Genomic DNA, 14092 nt, shown 5'->3' with positions numbered 1-14092 from the left:
AAGAACAATTTAAGAAAGTTGTCTCTGACAATTTAAGAACAATTTAAGAACGTCGTTTCTGACAATTTAAGAACAATTTAAGAACGTCGTCTCTGACAATTTAAGAACAATTTAAGAACGTCTTTTCTGACAATTTAAGAACAATTTAAGAATGTCGCCTCTGACAATTTAAGAACAATTTAAGAATGTCGCCTTTGACAATTTAAGAACAATTTAAGAACGTCGTTTCTGACAATTTAAGAACAATTTAAGAACGTCGTCTCTGACAATTTAAGAACAATTTAAGAACGTCGTCTCTGACAATTTAAGAACAATTTAAGAACGTAATCTCTGACAATTTAAGAACAATTTAAGAACATCGTCTCTGACTATTTAAGAACAATTGAAGAGCAATGTAAGAACAATTTAAGAATCTCGTCTCTTGATAATTTAAGAAAAAACAAAATCTCCCTCTCGCCACTAGAGGGTCCCGCAGCACCTCCAGCACCCCCACTTCCTGCGGCCATGGGCTACATTACAGTTCACAGTGAAAGTCATTGTATTTTTAAGCAATAGAAACGCTTGAAATGAACAAATGCTCGATAGATCGTTTAATCTCCATGGAGACAATCAGGTGACAGACTCTCCACCAGAAAAGCTGCGCAATGCACCTTTAAATAATCGATCTAATAATAAAACAAAAGCAGATTACAGTGTGTTTGTCAGTGAACTCAAGCTGAATTGAATATTTTAAGTTTTGTAGCTGTAGTCTTATATGCACACTGTCTTTTATTTCTTTATCTTTATCAGAGCTTCTTCTCCTGTCTCTCTCTCCTTGTCTTCTTCGCTCCTCCCTGTCTCTCCTCCTGAAGGAAAGGGTCTGTCTCACCCCCGCATGTCCCCACCGACCGTCTCCCTTTCCAAAGCGTTGTAGACATGGAAGCCTTCTGTGCAGGGCTCTGTCTGATATGTTTGATATATTAGGTTGTTATTCAGTCCAACTATATATCAAACATATTCCTACAGTGTCCCGCCCTGTCTCCAGCCTCGTGTTCCTCTGTGCTGTGCAGTCGCATGTTGTGGGTTAGCTGTAGACAGGGGCGTAGACAGGGAAGGGGCAAACGGGTCTGTTGTCTGGGGCCCCAAGGTTTAAGGGGCCCAGAATGTCACCCTCTTCCTGTTAATTTATGTTTTAATTTCTGTCAGTGGGCCTGGCTGGAGCACTGGCTCAGGTGGTGGTTTTATTGTTACTTTGCAGCTGATGTCAACATTCTCCAGGGGTGTGATGCTAACTGTAGGCACTACTTTGTCTGAGGTTTTTTTAGACTTAAATTTAAGGCAGTTGGGGGTCTGTCACCTGTTCGTTTTCTGTGGATATGTCATTGCTCTGCCTGGAATGTTCCACAGTGTGACAAAGGGAGCCTTTGTCAATATTTATTAACATTTAATTTCATTTACATCTGTTTCCATAATCAACTAAAGAGCTAAATATCACTATCCCAGGTTTGTTTCATTTAGTCTTTGTTTAGTGAAGTTAATCACTTCACACCAGTTACTTTAAATATTAGGGCTGGGTGAAAATAAAAAAAAAATTAATCGCAACAATCGCATGAGTTCGAGTGCGATTAATCGCAAAACCAATTAATGAATTAAAAAGTAGAGTATAGCCCACTTTTATTGGAAATGTAAATGAAAGAGCCACACATTTGTTGTGTAAACAGCATTTCTTTCAGAGGGGAACCCTCAGAGCCTTCAAGGTATTCAGTGAAGGCTCAAGAAAAAATATTTGTACTACTAATATATTTTTTCAATATTTTTTTATGTGAGTGAGTAATAAACACTACACTAGTAATAATTTTTAGATCATTGTTATAAACTTGGACTGATATTTCCTGGGAAACAAAGGGTTAATATAATGGAATAGAAATGGCCCAATCACAATGTTTCCTCCAATGGTATCTGGGTAAATCAGTGACTCCCCCTGCAGCACTGAACTTAAAGACATTGACAGTTGTCTGAGCCAATCATATTTCACTGAGTTATTGGGCGGGAAATCTTCCGAGCCTTCAGCGAATACCCTGTAATAGCATAATGTAAGCGAGACCCCAGCGACGAAAAACGCACTGGACACCTCGATTTGGACGCTTCAGGGGCAAGAGCCCACGGGCCGCGGTTCCTCATGTGCACAGAGACTTGAGTATCCTGGTTTCTCTGACCACATGTAAACACCAGATCCATAACATTGTCATAACTGCGATAAAACATGCGCATGTAAACACATTCACAATATACACTGTACATCATATAACATAAAGAGCCCATCTCATGCAAAATAACTCTTTTCACATTGTATCTTCTGCACATATACAAGCACAATTTGGGTTTTGGAACATCTATTAGACAATAGTTATGAAATCTTACTGATTTCTTGGAGGCAGTCACAGACCAGGAACTATTAAAGTCCGACTATTGCTCATCCCCCCGCCCGTCCTGAGAAAGCACAGGCTCCGCCCTCCAAACATGACGTAGGCTCTGAGTGAGCCGCCCTTCCTCCGCCATCTCAGGGAGTGAGGGGGAGACAGACGTGCACCCTGATAGTGGTAGGAATAAACTTTTATTCATCATGGCAATACAGTGCATTCAGCCACATGTGTTGGACCCGGAATCGGACGAGGACTTTGAGGTGCACGAAGCTCAAGCACCGCGTCCACATCAGCTGAACATTACTGATTGTTAAAGTCTTAATAAACACTAGTAGATAAACTTATTATATTGTGTTCACTGCAGTGTAGAACAATGAGCTTATGCTGTCCCTTTTGTTTAGGTGTTCATGTGGGAATTGTCAGTTGATGCGGGGTGGAGGCGGTGGAGCAGGGGAGGGGGAAAAGTGCCTTCTGCAAAGTCAAACGCGTCAAAGCGGCCACGTCATCGTTGTAGCAGCTTTAGTTCGTTGTCACGTGGGAGGGTGGAAGAAATACGCTGCAATTTGTTAAAAAAAACTCAAAATCAATCTAAAAAACACTTCGCCGACAGATACAAGGCCCACACATCACTCTTAGAAGGTAGAAAGCTCTGAAAAGTTGATTTTGCATGAGATGGAGCCTATAAGCCATTACCCAAGTCCATCAATCATCGGGCAAATGAATTACATTAGAAATAAACACAACATTATAAGAAGGGTTTAATTTCATGTGTTTGATTCAGGACACTTGGGGCCAGCATTTTTAGAACACCACCAGTGTGATCTGACAGCGAAGTATCAATAACCAGAAAGTTGATGGTCTTATTCCAGCTCTCACATACTGTAGCGTTTACTGTTGTTGTGTCCTTGGGCAAGACATATAAACATAATTACTGCTCAGGTGTAACAGTGATTGTGAGTGAGCCCCTGAGCTGCTGCGGCTACAGAACGAACTCACCCCAACTCATACTGGAGAGTGAATAATTAATGCAAAGGAAAGCAACACTTCATGTCTAAATGAGGGCTTTATAAATTTAGAACTGAGATACGGTCTCGAGAATAAGTGAGGAAACGTCTGAAGAGTTCATTTGCAAAAATAGAAGGCTTATAATTCACTCTTTGTCTAGCAGTGTTTTCAAAAGCTCTGTCTATTTTAGTGAAATTAAAATATTAATCCATCACTTCTTAAGCAAATCCTCTCCATTATTCTGTTATTAATGTTCTGTGTCTAAGAGGTGACACTATTTTCCAAACTGAGAGAGCTGTATTTGCAAATTAACTTTTCATTTTAAAAGCACAAACTTCATCGAGCTGACGTTTGTCATTGCCGTATTTTCCGGACTATAAATCGCTCTGGAGTATAAGTCGCACCAGCCAAAAAATGCGCAGTGAAGAAGAAAAAAACATATAAGTCGCACTTTTTGGGGAAATGTATTTTATTAAATCAGAGACCAGGAACCGACATTTCATCTTGAAAGGCAAGTTCTCGTAATAACAATAGAACAGAGAACAACAGACTGAATCGGCGTTAATATGTTAACGTAACATATTAACAGTTATTCAGATAATTATAGCATAAACAACAGAACATAAGTTTACCAAACTCACGATCTCACTCCAAATCACTAAATCCATTGAATTCTTCATCGGTGTCACTTCTGAGCAACATCCGGAGATAAACCTTAGATCCATGAGGTAAACAGAGCGCTGCTTCAGCTTCTGTGTAGCTGTCATCAGACTCAGCATCAGTTCCAGTTAGAATTATTCCGGCCTTTCTGAATCCCGACAGGATGGTTTCGGTGTCACTGGAGTCCAGACTTTGTCCATCCATCCAGTGACTTCAGGAAAGTTGCATGGTGCACCCGTCCGGTTGCTGTGAAGCTGTGTTCCCACTTTCCATCCGTCCCTCACAAGTTTCTCGCTGACGCAAAACTTTCTTTCTGCTGCTCAATTACCGTTTTTGGCTGAATATTTCACTATTTGCAGCAGGACAGCGGCTTTTTCTACAGGAGGCATAAGCAGTAGAATGCGAAGTGACAGTGGTACAAAAGTAATAGTAGTACTAGATACTTAATATTATTATTTAATATATAAGTTGCACTGGAGTATAAGTCGCAGGAAACACCCAAACCATGAAAAAAAGTGCGACTAATAGTCCGAAAAATACAGTACACTTCCAATCAAACGTTTGGACACACCCTCTCGTTCAGTGCCTACTTTCTACATTTCAAATACACACAGACGACATCAAATATATGAAGTAAGATATATGGAATTATTTTGTGAAAAACTAAAAGTTAGATAACTTTTTCCTGTCTACATAATTCCATACACCGTACTTCTTATATTTGATGTCTTCTGTTTGTATATCATAATAACAATAATGGATCATATTTATACAGCCAAAGATGTTCATTTTGTCTTCTTGCGTACTTTAACTTCTTGGGTTCTTTTGAAAGACAGTACAATAAAGTGTATTTTACTTGTTGACATGTTTCGGCTGCTGCTGTGAGCCGTCTTCAGAACTTGTGGTGACGTGCCGTATATCCACTGTTGTTACACCTACAGGGAGTAACAACCATTGAAGATTTGTCTAAACTTTTAAATACTGATAAAATGATGTTTGGGTCAAAAGCAGATACACTTGTATGATGTACTGTACAATAACTTCATCATTTAGGCTTTGTTGAACACTCTTGACTAATTTGAATCTGTCACTGGTCCCATCTGATCTTCCACAGCAGGCCGACGAGACTCTGAACTTTGAAGAACAGATCTTAGAAGCTGCAAAGTCCATCGCAGCGGCCACCAGCGCTTTAGTGAAGTCTGCGTCTGCTGCTCAGAGGGAGCTCGTGATGCAAGGACAGGTCAGTGCACCCAAACTACCAGCTTCTCTTCCATTCATATTATTTACACCAGTGTTTCCCAAACCTTTTTTTTCTGGAGACTCATATTTTAAAAATCACAAACCTTCACGACCCAAGTCAATAGATCAGTCTATATTCATAAATCAGAAAATAAAGGTGGATTTGAGCATTATTCAACATTAATGAGGATATTTTATTGTTGACTGAGTGTTCGTGTCTCTCTGAACAATTACTTTTTTTTTTTGTTTTATTTATTTAAAAGGGACAATGCATATTCAGGAACATGTACTTGTAAATATGCCAGAATTATTGTGAAGGCTACTTTTCATCTGCAGTCCCTGGCAGGTTAGACCAGACATGTCAAACTCAGGCCCGGGGGTCAAATTTGGCCCGCAATATAATTATATTTGGCCCGTGAGATCATATCAAATCTGTATTAGAGCTGATCCACCAGCTACAGATAGGCTATAAAGAAATAAATTATTTAAAATTTTGTTATGATTTAATTAGGGGTGTCAAATTATCGCGTTAATTGCGATTAATTAATTACAGTCATATTTAGCGCGTTATGTTTTTTAATCGCGTTAATCTCATTTTTAATCTCTAACTTTACTGTTTCTGTATGTGAGTTGCTTTATTATAAAATCTGTTTTTATGTGTTGTTGGGACAACAACACACACACACAGACACACAAAAACACATTTATACATTTTTTTTATTTCGGTAATTCCACTCATTGCCGGAAACCCACACAAAACGCGCGCAGTAAGAGCGATGTGAACGTCATGTTAACGTTTGCGGCGTCAGTCGCACAATGGACGAGGTCGAAGAGCCAGTAGAACAGAGAGCAGCAGCAGTGCACAGGTAAAAACACACATTTGTGTCTTAGAAATTCTTCTCCCGACGTGAAATATAAAAGAAAATAACAAATATAATATCGCCTACAACTTAAATGTCACTGGTGAAAACAACCTGCATAGGCTCATGATGTCTGCACTACTGTCCTATACACAAACACACACAAACAAACACAAACAAACACAAACAAACACACACAAACTCACACAAACACACACAAAGAAACACACACAAACAAACACACACCTTCATCATCGTCATTAACCTGAGAAGCTCGGACCACGTTTCCTTCCGTAGACTGCTGTGCGGACACCGACGTGCTCCCGTGAGCCGCGTGTGGATCGTGTTTTCTCGTGTACGCTGCGTAAACCGCGCTTCCTCCTGTGCGCCTCTAAACCAGAACTAACACCAAGACTAAAACCGGGACTAACCCAGTCCAGGACTAAACCAGGACTAAACCAGGTCTAAACCAGGTCTAAACCAGGACTAAACCAGAACTAAAACCAGAACTAAAACCACGTCTAAACCAGGTCTAAACCAGGTCTAAACCAGGACTAAACCAGGACTAAACCAGAACTAACACCAGGACTAAAACCAGGATTAATCCATTCTGGGACAAAACTAGGACTAAAGTAGGACTAAAGCAGGTCTAAACCAGGACTAATACAAGGACTAAAACCAGTGATCTCATATATAAAGTATTTCTCTATCAATAATATTTTTAATATGGTTAAGGAAAGACTGGACTTTTTATTGTCTTTAAGTAAACAAAAGTTATTATGTTCAGATTTCCTCGTCTTTGCTACTTTACAGCAAACAGTTTCTTATTCATGGAGACTTGGGCTCAACAGCCAATTTGGAGAGATTTGTTAAACAATAAATGACTTTATAAAGTCACTTTTTTTGTTCTATATCAGTCTTTTGATCTGCCACAATAATGTAATAATGAATTTAAATGAAAATACCTCAAATTGAAGGCTTTTCTCAGCAATTTTTAGGTGAGATTAAAATGAGATTAATTAGATTAATTAATTACAGATCATAATTAATTAATCTCTAAATTTTTTTAATCGCATGACAGCACTAGATTTAATATTTTGCTTGTTCTGGATTCAATGTTTAAGCAAAACTATTATTAAACATTTATTTTAATAAGAAAAGGTTTAACATTACATATCTCGAAGGAAGAGAAGAGAAAATATGCAGATGCTGTTAAAATTTTTCAATAAATATTTAGTTTGACCCATGACTTAGTCCCAGTTTTTAATTTTAGCCTCTGTGAATTTGAGTTTGACACTCCTGGGTTAGAGAGACAGAGATAATATAAGACAATGTCACACAATGGACAAACTGTCAATGACAATTCATAAGACAAACATGGTAAAAACAGCACAATCATGACATACAACACTCACATTTACATAGAAGCCCAACATTAGTGTTACTCAAGTTTTAAACAATGAAAAACAGTGATTGAAGCAGCAATAAAAGGATCCATAAGTCGCCTATTTGGACATTAAATGTAGCCCATTTCTTTTACTTTTGAACATTCAATTGAACTAGCAAAACTGAACCATAATAGTCAATAAAATAATTACAAAAAAGAGTAGAAATTATACAAAACATGTCTTAGTATTTCAGCATTTCTACTGAGATAGGTGAGTCTGTCTGTGTTTTTGTAGCGTGTTTCAGTCCGGGTGCAGGAGGAAACTCAGCAGATCAGACGCAGCATTCAGTCTGTTTTTGTGCTTTGCCTTCATTTTTGTGAGCACAGAAAATCCCAATGCACACATTTATGTAGCAGTGAAAGGAATAAGCACAGAAACACTGGCCCGACTGAGGACAAGAGATTCTGAAGAAACGCTCATCCAGAATGACAATAAGGCCACAGATCCATGTTTACAACTGTATATCACAGACCTACATGCAGATGGTGACAAGATGACCCCAAAAAAAATCTCTTGCCACCCACCTGAGGGTCACAAACCAGTCTTTGGGAAACAATGATTTGGACCATTTAAGTGACAGTGTCTATGAGATTGGGTCCACAAGAACGAGACAAACAAGATTTTGAAAGATTTGCTTACACATTTTTTTCTATTTATTCTGTTTAATACTTTGGTTATCATTATAGCTCAGCATTCAGTGTTTTGAAACTACAGCTTTTAAGGAGGTGTAACTTACATTTTTTGTCCAACCCAAATAGAACATATGGAAAGAATCTAATTTTCTCTTGCATGCACGATCTTCTTAGCCAGGCACCAGCCAATCAGCGAAGAGCCATACATTCTGTGTTTGCAACGATTCTCGAGATCGAGGATTTAAAGCCGGAACAAAGAGAATGTTTGGTGAATTTTATCAAGGGGAAAGACGTTATTGTCCTTCTTCCTATGGGATTTGGGAAAAGCTTAATATACCAGTTAGCCCCGTTAGTGGTGCATTACATCCGTCACGACCAAATAGCACCGATTGGTTAAATGATAAAAAGTACCCGACTTCCATCGAGCGAATGAATCCTAATGCTGCGAGGTCAGGCGATTCTCTGAAGTGAAACCGACTGATGAATCAGGCTGCGGACTTGTGGCAATTTTGTCATTTTTTTTGTCAAGATCTTGTCCCATCCTTAACATTTGTAAATATCTGTATGTATGTTTGTTTATTGTTTTAGGTGGGATGCAACCAAGCCAACGCAGCAGAAGATGGACAGTGGTCACAGGGACTCATATCAGCCGTAATATAACACAACACTGAGTCAAATTAGTCAAGGTTTGTTTTCATTTTCTGGCTAATCATTTTTAAACATGCTTTAATTTACAGGCGCGAATGGTTGCAGCTGCTACCAGTAACCTTTGTGAATCAGCGAATGCGTCAGTGCAGGGCCACGCCAGCGAAGAAAAACTCATCTCCTCTGCGAAACAAGTGGCTGCTTCCACGGCTCAGCTCCTCGTGGCATGCAAGGTGAAAGCAGACCAAGAATCCGAAGCTGTCAAAAGACTCCAGGTACGAAAAATACAAGAGGAAGGTCTGTGTTTGAGACGTGCGCTGGGTTGTTATTCTGACAAATGCGTGTCTGTGAAGGCTGCTGGAAACGCCGTGAAAAGAGCTTCAGACAACCTGGTGAAGGCTGCTCAGAAAGCGGTGTTTGACAAAAGTGAAGATGACAGTGTGGTAGTCAAGACCAAGTTTGTAGGAGGCATCGCTCAGGTAAGAAAACATCAAGTACGTTTCATTTTATCACAACAAAAACACATGTTATTCTTCAATCCATAACATTTGAACAAACATTGATTATGATTATTTTAAACTATGATTAAAGGGCCCATATTACGCTATTTTCTGGTGTTATAACATAGTTTCCTGATCACAAACAGACCTGGAGTTGTGTTTTGTTTCATGCACACGTTTAACACAACAACCCTGCATATTTAGGCTGAGTTCCTCTCAAAGAGAAAATATTTTGTGATGTCATTTGGTACAGAAAGTGCTCCTTTGTGCTTTTAAACTCCATATACCTTCACTAGAATCATTTGGATAATAGACGCATCAAGAATCTCAGACTTCCGGTCATTGAGCAATTCATACTGGGAAGGATTTTCCAAGAAAGTGAGCATCAAACCGCCATGTTTGTTTTCCCAGTGGGATGCGTCTATTGTCAAAGTCGATCTTTTCTAGTCTTTTGAACCATATCACTTTTGTTTCTGATTCTGATATTGTCATATTTTAGTTTTGGAATTCGGACATTGTAATTGTGTGGTTGTTGGATCCTAACAGTGGAAAACGGCTCGAGAAATTTGTTTGCGAACTCCATAAATGCAAAAGTGAATCAGATGTGTGTGACTGCAAACCTCTGTTCAAACTGTTTCCCTTCCGAACAGAATTGAAAAATAGTGAAAGGTGAAGGCTAAGGGCAGGATGGATCCACAGGAAGGACAAAAACAGAAACCTTTGGCTGACTAAAAAAATCATCCCGAGTTTGCAGCGAACATTTTGGCTGCATTCAGATTGCTGCCTGAAGTGACACAAATCCGATTTTTTGGCCCCTGTGTGACCTGTTTCTGATCTTTTAATGAAAGTCTGAACGAAAACAGATCAGATTTTTTCTTGGATATGTGCTCCTAAAACCGATACATATCTGATCTTTTGACATGCAACTTCAGTCTGAACGGCCAAGGCGCATTCATCCACCTACACCTTATCAACAAGCCACAAATGTACACAAACGTTCTTCTCATCATATGAAAATTGTTAATGAACTCCGTGTCACTGAAACAAAGCACATCGCTATCCCACCACTCTTGGCTTCGTCTCCGCATCCACACGTTCCTTTCAACGGACTGAACCACAAAACACCACGACCAAAAACCTCGTCCTTCTCCTTCTCAATCTCCTCCTTAAAACAAGTAAATTGTTCACGTTATGGCTCCAGTACGAGAGGAACTTTAAAATCTCCAGGTGCTCAATGCTCGCGTCCATGTTTGGACAACTTCGTAAACACAGATCACGCTCGCTGCGGTTGACGTCGTCGTGTCTCCAGTGCACATGCGGGACACTTTTGGGCCGTTTAACGTTCACACTGGAGATCACATACAAGTCACATTTAATTGGAAATGTGAACGACCTCGCAAAAACATTGGATTTCACACAAAAAATCCAAATTGAGCGTTAAGCCCTGCAGTCTGAACTAGGGATGTCCCGATCACATTTTTTTTGCCCCCGAGTCCGAGTCATCTGATTTTGAGTGTCTGCTGATACCGAGTCGCAATCCGATACTTCTGTAAAAATTATGAAATGAACTAAGAGCAAAGAATAAGATCCAGGATGTTTGGGGGGATCAGACTGTATTAATTTCAATGTGTAATATTTGGGCTGAACTTAGTGTGAAAAATCAAATGTCCACAACTTTAATTGTATTAACTTTTCTAACCATTCAAAATCATTGCTGAAAATTTTAACTTTTACCACAGTCTGGTCTTGGAATGTGTAATATAGTTTACTTAATGAACTGGACAAAACAGGAACCAGACCAGAATCAGATCAGACCTGAGACTCTGCACAATCTACAGTTTGTATATTTGATATTATATGGAAGCCTGTGCATTACATTTGAAAAATTTAGGCTCATCTATGATCTCCAAATAATACATAATCTTATTTACCAAATAAAATCGAGATGACAGAAGCCCCACAGCCTCTCTCCCCCAGCTGCTCCCATTCCCTCGCACCGCCACCACATCCGCAAACCCACAGCAGAGCAACACCGCAGCATCAGTCCCACCGCTCAATAGACGCTTCATGCTTTTCCCACCCTCCCCCCAAAAGCGCCAACTCCACTGGGCAACATGCAAACAAACGCCATCGGCCGCGCAGGTGTGAACACGGGCCACAGAACCACAGGTAACAGCGCCCGAGCACGGCACGGCCCGAAAGCCCCAGCACAAGTGCGCCTCTAGTACAGCAGGCGCTGGGACAGACAGTCGCGCTGACTGGACGTCCCTGAGCAAATCCCGCGCCTCAGTTAAAAAACAAACTGTTGTGTGCTGTGTGTCCTCTGTGCACCGTGTGTTATGTACGTATATTATTTATCCGATACCTGATCGGACCTTAACAGTCGAGTCCAGATCGAGTCTGCAGTCATGTGATCGGCACCGATTTCTGATCACGTGATTGGATCGGGACAACCCTAGTCTGAACGTAGCCTTTGTATGTGGACAAACAAAGAAAATCCTGTTTGTTGAGCGAGAGGTACAGAAGACAAACAGGCTGAGCTCGTGGTTTTACAGCAACATCACGTCTTGGTCGCTTTGCAGTGGAAGGCATTTCTTGGTGAACAGCTGGTGCCTTTCACTTTAGCGTTGACTTTTTAAATTCGTAACCGAGGTGGAGTGAGGAATCGGGATTTTACTTTGATGGCGCTCATTTCCAATGCTTCAGTTTTTTTGAAATATTACTACTGGGCCGCCAACCTGCAAAAAATTAACTTCCTTATCCACAAACATCCCCTTAGTTGGTGCAACATGGAGACAAGGTCCTGTTCCACTTCTCTGTTGTCCATTCTGACACATTTAAGTTTTGAGGATGTGGTTAGTGGGATGGGGGTTAAAAAAAAAAAAAAAAAAACTTACAGAAAACTTTATGGAAATACCTACAAGACTAGAGCTACTGTCTTCACAAGTACCTTTTATTTTGTACGATCATAAACAATAAACTTTTGTGCCTTCGTTAACATTAGTATTAGTTTGTACGACCATAAACGAAAACAAAAAAATCCTTACATTCTTTCATTCTCATAGTGGTTTATTTTGTACGATCATAAACGATAAACTTTTGTGCCTTTATTAACATTGTTATTAGATTGTACAACCATAAAAAAAATAAAATAAAATAAAAAAACAACTGGAAAAATGAAGATAAGAACTAAGAAAAAAAGTGATTGTATTTCTGTTCGAGGGGTGAGTTTATGGAACAATCCGAGTGAAAAAAAAAGAGTATAAAGCGTTATGTTTTGAAAGATATAGAGGTCTGGAATGAATGAATTATACATTACATTTTGTTTGTTTTAATTTATATTTTGTCTCTTATATATACAGTGAGTTGTAACTGAAATTATAAATGCAAACTTGTTCATATGCTGCTTTTCTTTCTTGGAATACTGTCATTGTTTAATAGGGTTTGGTACTTTTGCTTCAGCTTGGACCCTTTCTGTCATGATCCATGTAGTTGTGATCTGTTTTAGTTTTTGTTTTGTAGTGCTGCAAAATGACCCAATTTAAAAAAAAAAATCAATAAATAAATAAGAGGTGAAAAGGTGTATGTTTTTAATAAGCAGCTCATATTATCTCCTCAGATCATCGCGGCTCAGGAGGAGATGCTGAGGAAAGAGCGCGAGCTGGAGGAGGCCCGGAAGAAGCTGGCCCAGATCCGGCAGCAGCAGTACAAGTTCCTGCCCAGTGAGCTCCGAGAGGACCAGGGCTGAAGGAGCGGCCGCTGAGGACTGCCGATGGAGATAAACTGTACATTAGCCATAAGGAGACAGCTCTGTACAGCAGCGTCCGTGCAGCAGTGTGGACACAACAGACATGAGACGAACGCAAAAGTCAGTTACTGTGAGGACTGAATGTTTAGAAGCAAAGACTGTAGAGGTTATGCAGACGACATCACGGCCTTTGGGGCTTTATTAGAGAGCGGCAGAAGTACAGAGTGCCAAAGAGGAGTCATGATATTTTCTCCTGTAAGAGCTAAAAACACAAGTAAAATAGGAAAGAGCTGCTACAGTTTGAAAACAAATATAAACATTTACAACTTTACAAAACATTTAACTTGTATCTGGCATTTAAAACAAGAAAATTGAGTAATAGTTAAAAAAAAAAAAAAACAGGCTATGCACACATTTATCACTGAAACAGACTTTGGGATCACACCATAGACTGTATAAAAAAGCAGACTAGGCTCCAGTCAAATGAAGCTCATCGAGGCTTGAGCGAATTTGGAGCTGAGTTCCATAACTGGAAGTCCGCTTGCAGGTATCAGAGCGACCAAAGAGCCGATCCGAATCGAGGCTTTAGACTGTTGTAACTGATTCCTTGGGTTTGGCATCATAAGTCCTTTTTACTTCAGCCTAAAAACTTTTGGTCAAGATCCACGAGGTTGTAGTCTATGTTTTTTTGGGGTTTTTTTTGTAGTGCTGCAATATGTCCGAATAAACTACTACTATTAATAGGGATGTAACAATAACCGAAATATCGTGATATTGTGTCGTCAAAAGTCTCAATAATATCAGAGGTCGTCACAATATATCGAATTACAAGTCTTAAAGTTTGCTTAAATGAATAGTTATCATGAGTTTAACGTCTTTCTTTGTGATTTTAATGCCTTTCTTATTCTGTAAAGCACTTTGAAATACTTTGTTTTGCCTCACCGTGGTACAGC

At 39.6% G+C, this 14092-nt stretch overlaps 1 protein-coding gene across 1 annotated transcript in view; it reads left to right on the top strand.

The window, feature by feature from the left end:
- The window catches only part of tln2b (talin 2b), a 143127-nt gene extending 129597 nt beyond the window's left edge, over positions 1-13530 (top strand). The window contains 5 exon segments of the mRNA XM_055155635.1: positions 5182-5307; positions 8835-8897; positions 8984-9166; positions 9245-9370; positions 13011-13530. Coding sequence (XP_055011610.1) covers positions 5182-5307; positions 8835-8897; positions 8984-9166; positions 9245-9370; positions 13011-13139 — 627 coding nt within the window. The 3' untranslated portion in view covers positions 13140-13530.
- Positions 13531-14092: the final 562 nt, after the last annotated feature.

This window comes from Boleophthalmus pectinirostris, unplaced genomic scaffold, assembly GCF_026225935.1.
Source record: "Boleophthalmus pectinirostris isolate CB_2022bp ecotype Guang Dong unplaced genomic scaffold, ASM2622593v1 HiC_scaffold_2, whole genome shotgun sequence".
Classification (NCBI taxonomy): domain Eukaryota; kingdom Metazoa; phylum Chordata; class Actinopteri; order Gobiiformes; family Gobiidae; genus Boleophthalmus; species Boleophthalmus pectinirostris.
The sequence above is the reverse complement of the archived record's forward strand: the minus strand, read 5'-3'. Positions and strand labels throughout refer to the sequence as shown.